The sequence below is a fragment of the Salmo trutta genome, chromosome 1 (assembly GCF_901001165.1).
Source record: "Salmo trutta chromosome 1, fSalTru1.1, whole genome shotgun sequence".
NCBI lineage: Eukaryota > Metazoa > Chordata > Actinopteri > Salmoniformes > Salmonidae > Salmo > Salmo trutta.
Window position 1 is genome coordinate 56308495 of NC_042957.1, and position 21144 is coordinate 56329638.

The 21144-nt window shown below is 42.9% G+C and overlaps 1 protein-coding gene across 1 annotated transcript in view; it reads left to right on the forward strand.

Moving 5' to 3' along the window:
- LOC115201783 (ubiquitin carboxyl-terminal hydrolase 43) overlaps window positions 1–21144 on the forward strand; it is a 91284-nt gene that overhangs the window by 12950 nt on the left and 57190 nt on the right. Inside the window, exon 3 of the mRNA XM_029765673.1 lies at window positions 18488–18591. Within this exon, the coding sequence (XP_029621533.1) occupies window positions 18488–18591 (104 nt within the window). The remainder of the gene's footprint in view (window positions 1–18487; window positions 18592–21144) is intronic.

Below are 21144 nucleotides of genomic sequence, written 5' to 3' on the forward strand. Positions count from 1 at the left end.
TGAAGTCAACTCAGGTTGGGCTGGTCTTGGTGGGCTAGCTCAAATTGCATTTCCACTGCCTCCATAAATGAGAAATTATGTCATGTTGCTAGGTAGTCAATATGTGGCTGCATCTGGCTTCGCTAATATTGCTAGCTAGCTAGCTATCTAGCAAGATGTTGAAGAATTTAATTCACCCTCACCATGCTGTAACTAACATTACCCCATACTCCTGCCACTGCCAGCCAGACTCAGAGTTCCTCTGTCCAGTGTTTGTGTTCTTTTGCCCATCTTAATCTTTTCTTTTTATTGGCCAGTCTGAGATATGGCTTTTTCTTTGCAACTCTGCCTAGAAGGCCAGCATCCCGGAATCGCCTCTTCACTGTTGACATTGAGACTGGTGTTTTGCGGGTACTATTTAATGAAGCTGCCAGTTGAGGACTTGTGAGGCGTCTGTTTCTCAAACTAGACACTCTAATGTACTTGTCTTCTTGCTCAGTTGTGCACCGGGGCCTCCCACTCCTCTTTCTATTCTGGTTAAAGCCAGTTTGCATTGTTCTGTGAAGGGAGTAGTACACAGCGTTGTACGAGATCTTCAGTTTTTTGGCAATTACTCACCTGGAATAGCCTTCATTTCTCAGAACAAGAATAGACTGATGAGTTTCAGAAGAAAGTTCTTTGTTTCTGGCCATTTTGAGCCTGTAATCAAACCCACAAATGCTGATGCTCCAGATACTCAACCAGTCTAAAGTCCGGTTTTATTGCTTCTTATATTAGCACAACAGTTTTCAGCTTTGCTAACATCATTTCAAAAGGATTTTCTAATGATCAATTAGCCTTTTAAAATTATAAACTTGGATTAGCTAACACAACCTGCCATTGGAACACAGGAGTGATGGTTGCTGATAATGGGTCTCTGTACGCCTATGTAGATATTCCAAACAAAATCAGCCGTTTCCAGCTACGATAGTCATTTACAACATTAACAATGTCTACACTGTATTTCTGAATAATTTGATGTTATTTTAATGGACAAAAAAAATGTGCTTTTCTTTCAAAAACAAGGACATTTCTAAGTGACCCCAAACTTTTGAACAGTAGTTTATATACAGACGTGCTCAGATTTGTTGGTACCCTTACAGCTCATTGAAATAATGCTTCATTCCTCCTGAAAAGTGATGAACACATTTTTTTTGTTATTGACTAATTCCAGAGATTTTATTAAGCGTTGGATTTCATGTAAAAAATATGTTGCATTTGGAGACATATTTAAAATATTTGTTTTCGTTACCAGAGAGAATGAAGAAATTAACGACTAATTCAGTAGTTTTGTTTTCATTTGAATAATAACATATTACATTTTTCATTGTAAATACATGGGTCTTGTCATGGCTTCATCATGTATGCATTCTGCTCTGGCTGTTGAGTAAAGACAACCCCTTCCAGAGCCTCATTGCTTGTCTCTATGTTGGCTTTATACTGACAGGAATAGGAATCATGCTTCATATTGACCTCAATTAGATCTGTGGAAGTCATTATTAACCTGCCCTGGAAATCACATTAGCATGTCCTCATTAATGCCAAAGCTATTAATAATGACAGTCTACTGAGTCAGTTAGCCTGAAATACATGACTGACTAATCGATGGACAGACGTCACCTCTCATGCAGCTGCATCTCAATTTGTACTAAGCTAATGCTACATGTTCTGTAATGATATGGGGTATGCCAACAAAGGTATACGACTGTCGACTAACATATAGTGGGAGTTCAGCAGGTGTCAGGGTTGTGCTTGTAGTGAGGTTCTCCTCTCTCCTGACTGAATTAAGTATTCTTCTTGAAAACTTGTTTTGAGGTAGAAAAAGCCTACTACAATCTTGTCATTATTTTTTCAAAAGAATACTGTCTAACAGAATAAACTCTATATCAAGAAATGACATGTACACACACACTTACACGCACGCGCGCGCACACACACACACACACACACACACACACACACACACACACACACACACACACAGTATATAGACTTTTTTTTTCCCTATTGTGTTATTGACTGTACACTTGTTTATTCCATGTGTAACTCTGTGTTGTTGTATGTGTCGCACTGCTTTGCTTTATCTTGGCCAGGTCGCAGTTGTAAATGAGAACTTGTTCTCAACTAGCCTACCTGGTTAAATTAAGGTGAAATAAAAAATAAAAAAAATAAAACACACACACACAGACAGACACACACACAGACAGACACACAGACAGACAGACAGACAGACAGACAGACAGACAGACAGACAGACAGACAGACAGACAGACAGACAGACAGACAGACAGACAGACAGACAGACAGACAGACAGACAGAGACTGTCTGACAGACAGACAGACACACACACACACACACAGACTAGCACCGTGTGGTCTCTGTCCAGAGCAGAACATCTCTTATGACAGTCATCTCTTATGTTTAGCCAGACCCTCTCCCAGCCGCCTATGAGTGGACTGAGCACCGGCGTTGTCATGGATTTCATTTTTTTATCAGTATGGAAACATGTGGCCTGATAGACTAGAGCCAAGGAAATAATCCCAGGGCTCATACAGTACACTACCTACTAACGGGATTCATCCTGTTATTCTCACTGTGCTCCCCTCCCTCCTCCCCTGGCTCAAAGTCTGCTACTTACCATACTCACTCTTCCCTTTATTGGTCTTTTTAAAACCCTCTAAGAATTTACAGTAGTATCAGCTAGCCACCCACAAAGGAGCTCTCCTCAGGGGAGAAGGCTTTTAATGGCTCTCTCAGGTGACAGACTCCATGAAGAGAGGTCTTCCTAATTTAGCACTGCTCAGACATCTATCACATCTAACTGTGTTTATCCTTCTCACATCACAAATAGTCAAACCCTAGTTGACGTCTGGGAGAAGGGGCTTGGAAGAGGGAGTTCAGAGGAGTTTAAGGGTTTGTTGTGTTGTGGCAGGCTGCAGCTCTGCCACCCGACCGGAGCTGCCGTGCCAGTGGAGTAAGCCCGGGTCACAGGGAGGATGGAGGGAGTGAGGAAACTGGTTTAGAAGTCCTCTCATGTCACCACAGAGCCCAGGGAGGGAGCTCTGCTATTCCAGGGGCTGAATGAATTGTTTTTCAGCACGCGTTCGGTTACCATAAGCAGCACAGGAGACCCGGATGAACAGTGGGAGTTTCCCCACCTCTGAGGTTCCAAGCTCAAGTCAGTGGTTCCCAAACTTTCATTCTGGCCCCCTTTCCATCATTGGGGAACATGTCTCGCCTTCCCTCTATGGGCACAAGTACTGTCCATGACACCAAATTTTCACACCCCTCTTGTTGGCCGATAGAACATTTTTAAAAACACATTAGCTGACATGGGCTGGTTGATCTGGACATTTCTGACAAGTTATAAATAGCTCTCTAAGGTCTGCAGTGACTGGCGTGACAAGAGGAACACTGCTGATGCACTATGCACTACACACAATTTCGAAATTGCACCTTATACATTCTACTGTTACTATTATCAAGAGTAAGTTGTAAGCTCGACTGAGTTCCTTAAAAAGAATACACACACACAAACACACACATATACACACACACACGCGCACTGTAGTCACACCATGGAACTGGCATTCAGTTTGTTGACCGTTTATCACTTAGGAAACAGTGCTGGCGTGAAGCTCTCGCTCTGTATCATGAATGTGGCCCTTTGTAAGCCGGAGGAAGAAAGAGACGCTTGTTGAGCACTGCTAGTGAAGAGAGGGAGAGGTGAGACAGGGTTGTGTTGGGCTCTGTACAACAGTGTGGCTGTGGGTGGGGAAGCCTTAACGGGTAGTGACAGACTGACAGATAAGCAAACCTCCATTCAAGGACAGCAATGTTGCAGAGTCAGTACAGTACAGCAACTGTTGTCATGTTTGATGATATTTCAATTATTTGTATCTGATTTACAAATGTGTTTACTTATCCAGAACAAGGAGCAGTTTGGGTACAGTAAGGACTTTTGCTCTCAGTGAACCCTCAGCCCTCCTACAGAGTTAGAACATGAATAAGGGATTGTGGATGTAATGCAGTCAGTGCTGTCACAGCAAACACACAGGCAGTAAAAAAAGCTTTTGAGAGATTTGAGCTGGTCCGAGCCATTCACTTTAGGGAATGGGATATTCACCAGAGGGCCTTGGGAATCTACTGTATCTGTGCCCATGGAGAAGCACAGGGGAGGTGTGTGAGTAGAGAGGAACAGTGTTCAGGGTTCAATCTTGGGTCAAAGAGGATTATGATCAGTGGTACTCATGATGCAAGCCAGGAAAAGAGATAGCACTGAAGGCTAGCTACCAGAGACACTCAACAACAGAAGGTCACTACGCACGACATTCCCATGCAGGGTCAAATGACTCATGTCCTGCACTGGTTCCTCAGCCATGCTGAGCACAATCATCACAACGATCAGTATCAAGGTCACCAAGGTCAGAAACACTATCCTCAGAGCCTTTTAAGGCATCATCCTCTCTTCTCTTCCCTGTCTCTTCATAAAGATCTGCTGTGATTTACAGAGAGTGCACTAACTATGCCAACCACCAATATCTGACTACAACAACATCACTTACAGTAGCACCGACCGTCACAACGTGCCATGTGTGGTTGCTGTTTTCCAGTCAGGGAGGGCAGGGTGCAGGCCTATTGTGCCTGTGAGTGTTTCCTCTCCCCAACTTTGATTTTCTCTGCTCTGTAGAACAGAATGACTTCCTGTGACTCGGAGCCACCCAGCTGGAAAAGCAGCTTGGAGGAAAGGGTCCCAATGTGACCGCTCTGTGCTTGTGTACTCCTTTGACCTCTAACCCAGATTAGTGTTGATTGGCCGATACATACTGGGCTCATGTTCTGTATTGGCTTCCCCACAGAGCAAGAGAAAGTGTGTGTGTGTGTGTGTGTGTGTGTGTGTGTGTGAGAGAGAGATTTGTGTGTGTGTGTGTGTGTGTGTGTGTGTGTGTGTGTGTGTGTGTGTGTGTGTGTGTGTGTGTGTGAATTATTGTTGACTTCTCATGGAGGTTTAATTTGAGAGCGTCCCTCCCTTTGCCAGGAGCACTATTCTTGAAAAATGACTTTTTTAATTGATCTGCAGTCTGCCGGGGTTGCTGTCACTGGCACAGACACAATTGAGCTGCCTCAGACACCCTAATATATCACTCAAGGTTTAAGGAGCGGTTAAGGACATTTCTATATACTGCACTGTCGCTGAGCCACCACTTCTGTGTGGAATGCCTTCTCCAAGTCTACCTGTAAAAGGACTCATAATTATATAGGCTAGTTGGCAGAGGATTTTCATGACCGTTTGACTTCATTTCACTTTATTTGGATGTCTTTGATAAGTTATTTTGAATGGGGTAACATGTTTTGTAAACCTTATAACACCTTATACACTCGCTGTAAACATTCTATACAGTTCATGGCTCTTGCTAGACATACTGTACATGTTTCTATAGAAATAGTTACTAGTGTTTCTTGACCTTAGCTCTTGTCATTACATCCCCATCTGTGGGTGTTGTCTCCTGCCTGTCACCACAGTGTGTCAGCAGCACAGTAATAAACCCCATCAGCTCAGGAGACCCACCTCCCTGTCTTTATATGAATTCATTTCCTCCCCTGCCTCCGCTGATGCCTCCTAAAAGCCAATCGGCTTATGAGACACTAATGATTAATTTCATTAAGTCATAATCATCCACCCAAAAAAGTGTTAGGAGCATTTTTCTTGAATAGTAGCTCTGAGTATTTTCTTGACTCACAAAGGCACTTCCAAAAAGTGCTGTGTTTCCTCCCTCTTTTTGTTTCAGACTTGATGGTATTTCCATAAAAAACAAGCAGCGGGGCGGCAGGGCAGATCCACTCAGCATTGGTGGAGGATGATTCTCTCCACTGGGCTGTAATGTTTTACTGTCATTATACTTTTTACTGTGGAGGTTCAGCGAGTCTGCTCTATAGAATGATATCTAATGTAGGTTACCAATGACTGTAGCATTGTGGAGATGACCTCATACACTACATAAGAGAATGTTACAGGATGCCAATAATTGTGCTCCACCAGTGAGTTTTACCATGGTTGAAAATCTGTAAAATGCTCTCAGAGAGTAGCCCACTAGCCATGACTGACATGAGGTCAGAGAGACCAGGACTGATTCACCTCATCATCCCCTGCTGACCTCTAGCTACTGCCTGACCATTATTTCCACTAAAAGGAAAGGAAGTGGACCTCAGTGCAGACCTGCTGGTAAGTGTCTGGAAATCCCTCTCAAATGAGGAAAGTTGGCATGCTAGCAAGGATTCTGGGAAGGAGTTGGTTGGCTAGGGTCGGTTGAGTTGATGCATTATAACTAATCATGTGTTATATCGTCATTCACCTCAAACCACTGAGCCTGAACCCACTCTGTTGATATCTCATATACTGTTGTAGAATTATTGTCAGAGGTCTCTACCACTGTAGCTACCCTCCTGTCACTAGCTGTATTCTCCAACTGATGAACTATACAGAGAAGTGTTTGTGCATTGAGGGCTTCTACACTCCTTCTACACTCCTTCTACACTCCTCTCCTGTGAGAGCAATTACATCATTACCCCCTCCAGGACTATGTCCCTCTGTCTCTCAAACCTCTAATCATTTTATTCTTTCCTTCATTCTTATGTAAAATAACAAAATTCCCTTTCCCAGAGTCCTCTGCTGTCTTTTCTTCTCAGTTATGAGTCTCATTCTCAATCCCCTTCTGTGGACTTCTGACCTCCAGACTTTGGGATTTAATTACTAGCCCACCCATCTGACTGGCTTAGTGAAACGGACAGTTGAATGATGTGTCTGGAGCATGCAGCTAGAGCAGATGATGATCTGCTGTGCCAACAGCCTGCCTGTATGAAGAGCCATAGCCCCTTACTGCTGATTCACTTATATCAAGGATGTCTACATCCTTGGTTATAGCTTCATGGAAGTGCTTGAATGTGAGATCTCCATTTTACATTATTATATGTCAGTCTATGCTGAACATTGAGTTGACATACTTTTCCATTGATATTGCGTGCATTTAGTAATACAAGTTGAGACTTTTGTTCAACTTAAAAAAGAACAACAACAACAATTGCAAAAAAAGCTAAATGTATGACTATATAGAAGATTATAGATTTAGGACGTTGAATGTAGCCAGGTTCCGAACTTCTTTATTAAAGAAATATTTTACCCCCCAATTTTGTGTTATCCAACTGGTAGTTACGATCTTCTCTCATCGCTGCAACTCCCCTACGGTCTCGGGAGAGGTGAATGTCGAGAGCCATGCATCCTCCGAAACACGACCTGCCAGAACACACTGCTTCTTGACACACTGCTCGCTTAAACCGGAAGCCAGCCGCACCAATGTGTCAGAGGAAACACTGTTCAACTGACGACTGAAGTCAGCTTGTAGGTGCACGGCCTGCCACAAGGAGTTGCTAGAGCACGATGAGACAAGGAAATTCCAGCCGGACAAACTCTCCCCTAGTCCGGACGATGCTGGTCCAATTGTGTGCCGCCCCATGGATCTCCCAGTCACAGCCGGCTGTGACATAGCCTGGGATCGAACCCGAGGCTGTAGTGGTGCCTCAGCACTGTGATGTAGTGCCTTAGACCGCTGCACCACTCGGGAGGCCCAGGATCCGCACTTCTGAGAATGACATATCAAAAGATTCAAGGCAAACAATTTAACTTAACTGTCAATAGCATGTGCTTTCAGGGTACTGTAATAATTCAATCTGGATTGTGGTGTACATTTTTTTAACTATAGTAAATACTACAGTATTTAATTTGTATATACCCTACCCATTCCCCTCCCCATATCCCAATTTGTGCCACCCATAAGTGAGAAACCGACATGCAAGTATAGATCATATATTGTGTTCCTTACAGGTTATAAGAAGGGGCCGAAGCTCTGAACTCTATTCAGACCCTAGTCCTTACTACCTACAGGTTATGGAAAATGTTATCTTTTAGTATATCTCCAATAGGTTTCCTCAAGGAGAAAGCCTCCACTTCTATGTATCAAAGATAATAAAACAAAAACACTATAGTACATACTACAGTATATTACAGTCCACAAAAACACTACAGTAAATACTACAGTATACTACAATCTGCAAAAACACTACATTCATTACTATATTATCTTTTACTACACTATTTAGTGTTTTTGCAGACTTTAGTGAATACTACAGTAAAGTCAGCAAAAACACTGAAGTGAATACTTATGCTATAAGGCTCGAGGGGGTGTGGTATATGGCCAATATACCACAGCTAAGGGCTGTTCTTATGCACGACACAAAGCGGAGTGCCTGGATACTGCCCTTAGCCATGGTATATTGGCCATATACCACAACCCCCGAGGTGCCTTATTGCTATTATAAACTGTTTACCACAGTAATTAGAGCAGTAAAAAGACATGTTTTGTCATACCAGTGGTATACGTTCTGATAAACCACAGCTGTCAGCCAATCAGTATTCAGGGCTCGAACCACCCAGTTTATAATGTAGTATTTATACCATAGTATACTACAGTATTTTCTTCATGTGGGCAGCTGTCGTCAGAACCAAACCAGAGATCATGGTACACTATATATACAAAAGTATGTGGACAACCCTTCAAATTAGTGGATTCGGCTATTACAGCCACACACGTTGCTGACAGGTATATAAAATCGAGCACACAGCCATGCAAGCAATCTCCATTGACAAACATTGGCAGTAGAATGGCCTTACTGAAGAGCTCAGTGACCCACAACGCGGCACCTTAATAGGATACCACCTTTCAAACAAGTCAGTTCGTAAAAGTCCTTCCCTGCTAGAGTTGCCCCGGTCAACTGTAAGTGCTGTTATTGTGAAGTGGAAGTGTCTAGGAGCAACAATGGCTCAGCCGCAAAGTGGTAGGCCACACAAGCTCACAGAACGGGACCGCCGAGTGCTGAAGAGCGTAAAAATTGTCTATCGAGTTCCAAACTCCCTCTGGAAGCAACATCAGCACACGAACTGTTAGTTGGGAGCTTAATGAAATGGATTTCCATGGCCGAGCAGCCGCACACAAGGCTAACCCCGTACCCTAACAGGCCGCGCGTGTACGCCATCGCGCACAAATTGATTTTGTCCCCCCACACCAAACGCGATCATGACACGCAGGTTAAAATATCAAAACAAACTCTGAACCAATTATATTAATTTGGGGACAGGTCTAAAAGCATTAAACATTTAAGGCAATTTACCTAGCTTGCTGTTGCTAGCTAATTTGTCCTGGGATATAAACGTTGAGTTGTTATTTTACCTGAAAGGTCCTCTACTCCGACAATTAATCCACACACAAAACAGTCAACCGAATCGTTTCTAGTCATCTCTCCTCCTTCCAGGCTTTTTCTTCTTTGGACTTTTATATGGCGATTGGCAACTAACTTTCATAACGTGTATTACCACCACCGACCTCCGTTCGCCTTTCAGTCACCCACGTGGGTATAACCAATGAGGAGATGGCATGTGGGTATCTGCTTCTATAAACCAATGAGGAGGTGGGAGAGGCAGGACTTGCAGCGCGATCAGCGTCACAAATAGAATTGACTTCTATTTTAGCAACGCAGACACTCGTTGGCGCGCACGAGCATTGTGGGTGCAATAATTGAATAACATGTATGTTTAAATTTATTTTGCAACGCTCGCGCATGCGCACGCGATGCGAGCGGTATAGTCAGCATGTAAGATCACATTGCGCAATGTCAAGCATCGGCTGGAGTGGTGTAAAGCTCACCACAATTGGACTCTGGAACAGTGGAAACGCATTCCCTGGAGTGATGGATCACGCTTCACCATCTGGCAGTCCTGACGGATGAATCTGGGTTTGGCGGATGCGAGGAGAACGCTACCGGCCCGAATGCATAGTGCCAACTGTAAAGTTTGGTGGAGGAGGAATATTAGTCTGGGGCTGTTTTTCATGGTTCGGAATAGGCCCCTTAGTTCCAGTGAAGGGAAATCTTAACGCTATAGCATACAATGACATTCTAGATGATTCTGTGCTTCCAACTTTGTGGCAACAGTTTGGGGAAGGCCCTTTCCTGTTTCAGCATGACAATGCCCTCATGCACAAAGCGAGGTACATACAGAAATGGTTTGTCAAGATCGGTATGGAAGAATTTGACTGGCCTGCACAGAGCCCTGACCTCAACTCCATCGAACACCTTTGGGGTGAATTGGAATGCAGACTGCGAGCCAGGCCTAATCGCCCAACATCAGTGCCCGACCTTACTAATGCTCTTGTGGCTGAATGGAAGCAAGTCCCCCCAGCAATGTTCCAACATCTAGTGTGGAGGCTGTTATAGCAGCAAAGGAAGGACCAACTCCATATTAATGTCCATGATTTTGGAATGAGATGTTTGATGAGCAGGTGTCCACATACTTTTGGCCATGTAGTGTATAACCAGTCTTGAGATCCCAGGGGTCATTGTAGCTGATACCCTTTGTGAATTCACAGAAGGATACCAAGGCCAGAATTCTGCCTCAGGTCTGGACAGGTCTGCTTCGTAACATATTCCCACTAACCAGACCTGACCAGACACACACATCATCTAGCAGGCCACTACCTACCTACTACACACTGAGGTCAGCCTCACCCTGTTCAGCAGAGCATTCCCACTTAGCATGTCCATAACGATGCTCCCACAAAGAGTGATTCCCTATGAGGTGGGGCTCTGACAGTAGTGCTGCTACCCCTGTCCACCTTGACAAAAGAAGGGGCTATTTTTAGAGAGGGACGTGGTAGGAGGTTTCTCAGAGGGAGACGTCCATTATTCATTAACGCTGTGCATGTCAGCGCTGTGTAGTGCACTCTCTCTCTTTCACTGTCTGTGTGTTCAGCTTTACTGGAGAGGTTAGAGCTCTGCAGCTGCAGCCCCAGTTCTCAATCACTCTCCCCTAGTGCTCTGCTCCTTCCACAGGCACATGTCCATCTCTGTGTTTCCATGGATGCTTAAATTATTCACGGCAGGCCCATTGCTGGGACACCTCGTTCCCCTTTACGCTCCATCCCTGAAAACCCATCAGGACGAGACAGGTGATCCGCACAGGATATTTGTCGGAATTCCTCTGCGGTGGAGTGAAAGTGCCTAGGTTCCTGAACACTGGTATGAATCACTATGGGTGACATTTGGGTTAATTATTTAAGACCTCACTAGAGGACAGACCATTCTGTTAATGTGTGTGATTTCAGGCTCTCAGTCAGCACCACAATGAAATAAAGTCCCGTTATCAGTCTTAGTCTTGTCATTACCCTCTATGGAGAGTTGACGATGGGTAAATGTTTCAGAAGTGGATCACTGTGGTTCTCAGTGCTACCAGTGCCAAATCCGCTTTTAATGGCATCTCAACTGGAGAATTGTGTTTACTGTGTGAAGTGAATGGCCTCAAGCGTGGTGGAGTGTCGTAAGAGCAGGGAGTTTGTTTGCACTGTAGTGCTTATTATCTCGATTTTATTCTTCAATTTTACACTTACCAATGTCTGGACACGGATTTAAAGTGCTGTCAAAACTGTCTGGTATGCTCTGGTGGTTACAGAAAATGACCCCTTTGAGCCACCGTCCACTTTCGCTAGCCGATAACAATGCTGCAGTATTTTTCTCTGGTCAGTCAGCTCAGGAATCACAATAGATGAACTCTGTCCCCCTCGTTGACAGTGCTGCACTAGCAACTAGGCTCTAGTCCTTCCACTCAGTTGCTCGCAACTGTATCTTTGTCATTTATCTAAAACCTAGAAATCAATTTTAATCAATTTTAGAAATCAATCAGTTCTAATGTTCTTCTTACTCCCGGGGTATCGGCACACGCCTCTCCTGGCATTGAGGGTTTTGGATTAAGCAGGGTTGACACTTTCACAATTGAACATATCTCGGGTATTAGCGGTCGCACGTTACTACTACATGATGACTTCTGTTTTGTGCATTAAACTGACAGTGGCTGAAATTCCTCCATGTTCTCTTTTCAGACTTCGTCAATGTCCTCTGTGCCCAGTCAAGTGCCCCTTCACAATAATCATTCACTTTGTAAAGTGTGGTCTTATACTGTAAATATATATAGCAGAGCACTTTCTTTCGAAGGGACTTTCACTAGAACTGTTTGAAAGGACAACTTGATAAGCCATTGTAATCAGCCAATCAAATGATCATGTGATCTGACAACGTATCCCTGTATACGTTGATCTACTGTATGTCCATCCTGAACACAACCTTGTAACCACTGACCATGCTTTTCATCATGTGGGTCTACTGTATGTCCATCCTGAACACAACCTTGTAACCACTGACCATGCTTTTCATCATGTGGGTCTACTGTATGTCCATCCTGAACACAACCTTGTAACCACTGACCATGCTTTTCATCATGTGGGTCTACTGTATGTCCATCCTGAACACAACCTTGTAACCACTGACCATGCTTTTCGTCATGTGGGTCTACTGTATGTCCATCCTGAACACAACCTTGTAACCACTGACCATGCTTTTCATCATGTGGGTCTACTGTATGTCCATCCTGAACACAACCTTGTAACCACTGACCATGCTTTTCGTCATGTGGGTCTACTGTATGTCCATCCTGAACACAACCTTGTAACCACTGACCGTGCTTTTCATCATGTGGGTCTACTGTATGTCCATCCTGAACACAACCTTGTAACCACTGACCATGCTTTTCGTCATGTGGGTCTACTGTATGTCCATCCTGAACACAACCTTGTAACCACTGACCATGCTTTTCGTCATGTGGGTCTACTGTATGTCTATCCTGAACACAACCTTGTAACCACAGACCATGCTTTTCGTCATGTGGGTCTACTGTATGTTTGCGATATTGTACTGTATCTGTGACTGAAATCATTTTCAAGGGGATAATTGCTGATCATAATCTCAATGTATTTTATTTTACTTGATATAATCTTTAAGGATACCTACTGAGCATACACTGGTCAGTCATTTCAATGAAATTACATTGAACCAACGCGGAATATACGTTGAATTGACATCTGTGCCCACTGGGTAGTTGCTTTTAATGGCAATATTTGCTGACAAAATTAAATTCAGCTTGTTTTACTCAATTTAGAAGCTAAAGTGCTTGAGGTTGTTGTGATGCCTCTCACCGCCCCTATCAAGTAGTAAGCTGAACAAATGAAACATCTGTTCGTCTGTTCACACAGTATTGCTGTTTCTAAGAACACCAGGGCAAAGTCAAATAAACATGACTACGTTGCCTGGGGCAAGCAAGCAATCATAGCCTTTGCTGATGAAGCTATTTATACAGGTAATAATTAGTAATAAATCATTATGTGTCCACTCTGCTTCTAATGAAATGTTTCCTCATCAGTTGGTGTCCTCCTCCATTACAGGGCTCTGCTCTGTCAGTGAGACCACTCAGCCACAGCCACCTCATCTTAGAACTGTTGGAAATAGTCATTTTAATTGAATCTGAAACTCCCTTTTGAAAATGTGTTCATCTCCATTTTCACTTATAGCAGAGCACTAAAGCGCCATCCTTCACAGACATACTACTTTTTTGTGTCACAGAGTAGATGGCCTAGAAGAAGCAGCAGACATGAACACAGGCTTTTTGACAACTTGCTGTTTCTCTTTGTGTCCACGACAAGAGGAGTCGTTTGATAAAGCGTTTATCAAGGACACACATTACAGTACATTATGTTCCCATCTTGGACATCAGTCTGTTGCCTTTTTGAGTGTTTGCGTGTATGTCCGGGCGTGTGTGTGTGTGTTTAAACATACAGTGAGCTACAGAAATTTGTCCCAGCAGATACATTACTGTAAGCTACACTACCATAGCATTACCACTAAATGACTATATTTTCAGAAGGAGTTAAAACTTAAATTAGAAAACTTAAATTAGAAAACTTAAATTAAACGCAGTCTCAAATAGCCGCCTGTCCCTTTTAATAGCCAGGCATTGACACACATTTCAGTCTTTTTCGAATAAACGCTGGGTCTAAATGAGTTGTTTACGAGTGAACTTCAGTGAGTAATGTAAAGATTGCACAAAAGAAGATAGAGGAGAGCAACATCATTTCCAAGGATGAGACAGCAGTGTGGTTTGACATGGTCGGCTCAACTACGGGGGATACAAGGCGCAACGAGGGAGAGAATGGTGCTGAAGCGTGAAATTATTGGCGTATGATAGGCAGCCTAGTCTTTGCAAGTCTGATCTGCGATGGATTTATTATTATAATGTTTATACTGGTCATACTGGTCACATTAAACAGTGTTGTAGTCTTTTCAAAATTGTATTGAGAAAAAGCTGTGTGCGTTAAGGAAATAGAAGCCTGTCTCTAATAAGCGGCGGTTGTGTTCAGGGATTGAAGCAAATAAACACCCGGGCTATTAATTGAAGTTTAATGGTATATAAATAAAAACTATAAAAATATTACTTTGAGCACAGTAGCAGTTTTAGTTAATTTAATGGAAATCGTAACCTAGCCTGATCAGTTTAGATGACTTCTGCCTTACTGAATCATATGTCTGTGTGTCTCAGTTTCTCACTGTGCTCACGTCTTTAGTAGGGCCAGGACGATACTAGCATTAGTGACAAGGAAACAAAACACGAAGCGGATTGAACTTCTTTAGGAAAACAGCCCTAATGTTGGAAACAAACATTATGTTGTCATCCAGAGTCACATTTATTTACTTTCCAAACTATAGCACACATTATTTGACATACAGCAGGTTTTTAAAGGACCAAAGAGTTGGTCTGCTTTGTGTTTTTATTTTTGCCATTGAAACAGATTGCGATACCGGTATCATCCCAGCCATACTAGCGGTTGCTGCTAACATGCTGCTGCCGCCTCGCAGTCTGATGACTTGGCCAGGCTCACCAGGGAATTTAGTGAGGTGATAAGACCTTGTCTGGGCTGGGCTCATTGGTCTCGGAACGCTGTGTTGTTATCTCTGCATAAAGATAACTCTGGAATGTATTAGCTCTCCAGCTCCAGTCAACTCTGCCGCTGAGCAGGCCAGAGAGTGGTAGTAAGGCATGAATTCAGCTAGCTTTATGTTCTGTAGGAGCATAGGCCTCAGGAGAGCAGACCCTCTCTCTCTCTCACTCGGCTCTCAATGCCTGCTCTAAAGACCTGTTACCCCTTGACCAATAAGAGGAGGCTCAGCAGAGCATGACCGTACCACACAGGGAGGGGAAAAGAGAGAATGTTATATGAGAGAAGGATGAGGGAGTGACTGAGTGGGGTAGAGTGTGATGGAGAGAGCTAAAACCATAGAGGAACTCACTAAAGTGAGAGTGGAGGGAAATGAGAGAAGAGGGAACATTTGTGATGGTATGTGGCTATTGAAGCCCCGTGCAAGAGGGGAAGGTCATGCTTCGGTCACATTCCGGTCTGTGCTAAGCTGAAGTGGACTTGGAAGAAAAGACTCAGTGGCGTTGGTTAGTTAAAGGAACTCTCCTCCTGAGCACTACACTACACTTTTTTCCACAACCGAAATTCAAAACCTCCTTTCAGCTCCATTTGTGAGACGGGGTCATGGTTGAGCTGGCTGCCTGGGAACAGTGGCAGTCAGTATGGGATCAGGACAGGAGATGTGGTGTTGTGGAGAAAGAGTCAACAGAGAGAGTTAACACAACAGCAGAGACTTAGCGAGCAATAATGAGGCTGTCAAATGAGGGCTAAAATATGATAACTTAATGCATTTTCAAGTGCCTGGCGTCTAGGTACAGCGCTCTAGTTACTTCAGTAATAATGTGCTAACACGGAAATGTGGTTTTAGCTTGGCCTTTTCCAAGTCAACCACTCTTGATAAGAAAAGGTGAGTCAGAGATTTGTTATCATAGTTAAACGTGTACATCCAGTGGCTTTGTTCAGGTGCTGAATGTTGAAAGTATAAATCTTTATTTATACTTTAGGCATCTTTAGGCATGTGAAGTGCATCATGTTACTTCACTAAATCCTGAATGCCTAAATGAGAATGGCAGCTCAAATTCCCTTTGCACTTGAAAATCTGATGTTCGTATCTTTGGCGCATAATGCTCCCTTTCTTTTTTATTTCTAACCATTGTTATCCAACAGTGTGCTTGTTTTATAGGATTAAAGGCTTAACTGTGTCTTACCTATACTTTGATGCATAATCAGCTACGGTAACTGTAACCGTAACTGTATAAATCAGGAAATAGACAGTAAGGAAAATGTTCTACTTTGTCACTTTCATAACCGACGTTGTCAGTGAGCACATATTGTGCAGTTGATATTGACTGTATTGCAGAGGCATGTTGAAGTTTCACACGTCTTTGAAGAGAGATTGTGAGAGCTCAGTTACAGTAATAATCAGTAATCAAGCAAGCAAAATAATTTTGTTATTTGCTGTTAAATTGATTTACCATGATTTCTTTCAAAGACATCCATGAAGGGATGGCGGTTCGAGTGTTGAACCAGTAACCGAAAGGTTGCTGGTTCGAATAGCCGAACTGACAAGGTGAAAAATCTGTTTATGTGCCCTTGAGCAAGGCACTTAGGCCTAATTTGCTCCAGGGGCGCCGTACTTGTAACAATGTACACTGAGAGTCCGGAAGCAAGTTCAGGAAGTGAATACGTTTAATAAATAAACAAAACAAGAAACACAAACAGCGCACCGACATGAAACATAAACAATGACGACTGGGGAGAAAAAACAAAGGGAGTGACATATAAAGGGCAGGTAATCAAGGAGGTGATGGAGTCCAGGTGAGTGTCGTCATGCGCAATTGCGTGTAACACTGGTGACAGGTGTGCGCCTTAAACGAGCAGCCTGGTGACCTAGAGGCCGGAGAGGGAGCACACGTGACAGTACTACTATGACTGACCCTGTAAAACAACACAAAACAACACATTTCACAGTACCTATCTGGTGTATATGACAATAAAACCTATATTTTTTTATCCCTGGAAATGAGAGGGGTAATTAAGCCTAATGAATGCCCCTAACGACATTATACCGCCGTATTACCTCTTTTTCTCAGTCATCCATCCTGTCTCAGTGCCTATGGTATGGTACTTTTTTGTTTCGTTTTTACCATTGCTGTACCAAAATATCCATCACAACCACACATCTCCTCCTGGCTCTCCTGTCACAAGACAACGTGGTTTTATGAAATGGTGCAACCATGACCCTGATACCATAGTGAGAGAATGATTCAGATTTGACATTACATTGGTTTCAAATGACTACACTGCATCGATGGTGTGCCATTACAGTATCTGCAGTAATTATTATTCCACAGAGTCACACTGGCCACAAACCACCATCAGAAGTGACGATGAAGGAGGAGCAAAGACCGTGGCTGCTGTTGTTGCTGCTATTGTTGTTGATGGTGCAGCTAGGGCTAGGTGAATTAGTTCAGTCAAATCAGCGCTGACGTGGACAGTTTTCAATTCATTTAATTCATTATCACATAGCTGTGCTATGCCCTCGTTATGTGCCGCCCCAGATCAGCTTGTTTTTTTTACCTTACATGGTTTCAGTGATCAGTCTGTTAGTTTTATCGCTTTTTCCTCCTCTTTTATCTTTTTCCAAGGCCAGTTCAGCTCTGCTGTAGGTGAGTGGATTAAAGAATAAAGAGAGAAGTACCCCAAGCGGGTTGCATTCACATCAATACTTTCCACTGCCTTTGAAAATCCCCTTTTAATAGAAAAAAAAGACTGCTGAACAACATTTCACAATGTTCTAACTTGACAGATATTCATATAATATATTTTATGCTGATCTGTTCCTCCCCTAAGTCCAGTGTTAACCCCTATATTAATTTAGTGGCTCACCGCTGCTACATTTTTGCCACTGATGCAAAAAATAAGTATATATTTCTGCCAAGATGCACTTTTAAATGGATAGTTGTTAGCTCAATGACTGGAAATCTATGGGAACAGCTAGCGTGTCATTGTGCTAACGCTAGTCGCAATGCCTCCAGAGTTTTGGGTGGCTGGGGGGAGAGAGTTCCAGAGTTTGGGGGGGCAGCAGCGTTGAAAGCCCGGTCCACGATGGTGCACAGTGTTGTTTTGGGGATGGTTAAATAAAAATAAATGTTACAGAGGTGAAAGAAGGTAGATTTGGTGGCGGACTTGATGTGGAGCTCGAAGGAGAGAGTGGGGTCCAGGATGACACCCAGATTTCAGATCTCAGATAATGGGCAGATGGTGCAGTCATCAGTGGACATCACGAGGTCACCCACTTTCTTGACGAGAACTTTGGCAGCCACCAGCATGACCTCAGTTTTATTGCTGTTGAGTTTGAGTAGATTAGGTGTCAGCCAGTTTTTGATGTCCTGGAGACAGTTGGTCAGAGACGGGGGAAAGAGGTGAGAGGTGGGTTTGGTGTGGATGTAAATCTGGGTGTCATCCGAATAGCAGTGGATTTAGTTGAACCTGATGTTTTTTTACTGTTAGTGATTGTAGATGTTACAATGATGTGTTTCTGTTTGTCCACTCTCTATTCTAGGGCCCTGGTATATCAGAGGAGGCGATGGTCACTGAGCCTCCCCACTCGCAGCAGCCCGGGGCACGCCACAGCTTTGTACAGGAACACTTCCAGGCACAATACAAGTGAGTTTCCATTTTGCCAGGTCTGCCCATAGCATACTCTCTTCTCAATGCAATGCTAGAGAATAGCCCTATTACTATCTGCACATTAGTCCTGCAAGCATTGATGGCATCTGAGCTGAGTAGAATACAGTTGACTCAATCCCTGGCACTTAATGTGGAAAGTCATGGACTTGTGCTAATGTAAAAACTGCTGCCTTGCACCTTGAAGGACAGGTGAAAAATAAATGAATTACTATACAGGGAATTGTCTCTCATATTTGTGTCAGTCAACAATTTCCCTCCGATTCAGTGTCTTGAATGTAAAACAGAAGAGTTACTTTTCTTTCCTTTGTTCATTGTGACATGTTTTTCATGGCTCAACCTGCTCCGTAGATGATAATGCTAGAAAATAATAAATAATTAAAAAGTGTCAAAATGTGACAGCTTTTGTTATTTATTTCCATTAGGAGCCAGTTGTGTTTTTGTATAACCTGTTCTATTCCTTTCAGTGCACATGGATGAGGTTGCGAGGGAGTCTGTTGTTGAGAGATTGATTCAGATTTAGAAAAGCTTTGTAAGTTGGCTAAACAAAAACTTATTGAGTAAAACTTTGTTGCCCATTCTAATTTTAATACATTTCCTTTCATTTTGAACCATATGTTATACAGTTCAACGCAATTATGGTCATTTGTGTGGAAATGAGTTTCATGCTTGTCTTGGTATATGCTTAGTCCATCGGTCACACTGCCTGTAATTTGGTCTGTTGGGTTTTGCACCTCTCCTATGAGTTCTTTACAATTATTGTACAACCAATGCAGAGTTAGGAATGGAGGCTTTTTTACCACATCACATTCGATTACCGATGACTCATCGATCCAGTTCTCATTGATTGGATTAAATTGTAATGATCAGATAATGTGTAGTGGACATGTCATTATAACTCTAAGTGGGTAGAGGTTGTATATGTATTAGCAGGAGGAAGAGTAACTTCATCAAATCATTGCAGAAATTCCAGTTATTACTGAGCCTAGCTGGAGCATCAATACTGACAAGGCCCATGCACTGAGTGCAGTAAGAAAGACTGCCCCTCCACCTAACCTTAATGTCTCCTAGGTAACTAGGGACCCCTTCAAGTGCTTTTATGGTCCTGAGTAAAATTAGTGGGGTGGTTGGTTTTTGTTTGAGGTCAAGTGAAATACGACAACTGTACAAATAAAATAGGCATAGATTACCTACATATTGAATAAACGTATACAATCTTTGCTCTAGTAGCTTTCCTTCCAAGCTGTGATTGATGAACCTGATTGAGTTTTCACAGTTTTATTCCTTATAACATTCCTTTCAATCCGTGTACAGAGCCCCTCAGCAGCTTTGAACCCAGTGCCTCTGAAGCTTCACAAGTGTTCATTTAATCTTGGAGATAAAGCCTCCTAAGTGTTTCTATGAAACAGATGCATCTCACAGCTGTGGTCGGGAGATCACTGGAGCTGCTGAAGGTAGTGGAGCTGTACCTTCATCATGATTTGGCTGTCCACTCCTCTCACAGAGGCTCCAATGAGAGTTCTGCATCCAACTGCCAAGTGTATCTGTAAATTTCTGTCAAGCCCCCAATTTTACATTAGCTGTACTCTTCTCTGGGTAACCTTGACGAATGTCGTACTATATTGACAAGGAATTATGCAAACAACTGCACAATAGAACAGATGTATATTTGGACCTTTTAACTCTGTCGTGAAGTAATTAGAACACTTGCCACTCTGGAAGTTTCCATTTGCTTTGAAATTTCCTGCTTGTTTTTGTTTCCTCCATCTGCTAATTCCTTGGAAAATCGGCAGCTTGGTGTTATGCCGTTAATACATCTGTCAGAGCGCATCCCTTAATTGCTACCCACTGATGAATGTTTCTGCTTTGACACCCGGGAAATGGGCGTGTCTAGACAGGAAGCACCCATAGCTAGCTCGGCAGCCATAGCTAGCTCACCCACTCAAACACTGTGCCAGACTCAACCAGGAGGATTCAGACTGGAATCCAACACTTGACTGATGATCACTGATTACTAGCAAACCATAAAACATGCATTATAACTTCAAAAACAGCGTAACTTTGCATTTCAGAGCTACAGCATGGCTTTAGTTCAGTGGAAAAGAGCTTTGGATTATATAGACATTTCTCTCAAGGAATATTCCGTAGCCATATCTTTCCATAACCATCTGATTTTGTCCCTTAGGCCAGTCCAAATCACTCACTCAGGCAACAGCATCATTGTCTGAGATGAGGATTGAGGCCTGGGTGTGAAAGTGTAAGACTGAAAAGCTACTGTCAAAGCTTTTTTAGAATAAGGTGTGAAAGTGGGATTCAGAGTCCCGTGGTCAGAGAAGTGTCCTGTTTCAAATATAAATATCCTCATCCTGTCTGTGGTGTTTGAAATTTTAAAATACTAAATGTATTTTATATGATTAAATATTTGTCATACTAATAACTAATATAATACTATTAGTGACATATACTTCAGATGTTTGTTGTGCTATTTGTTTTAGGAACAGCCTTTGGAGTAGCCTTCCCTATCTTTGATTT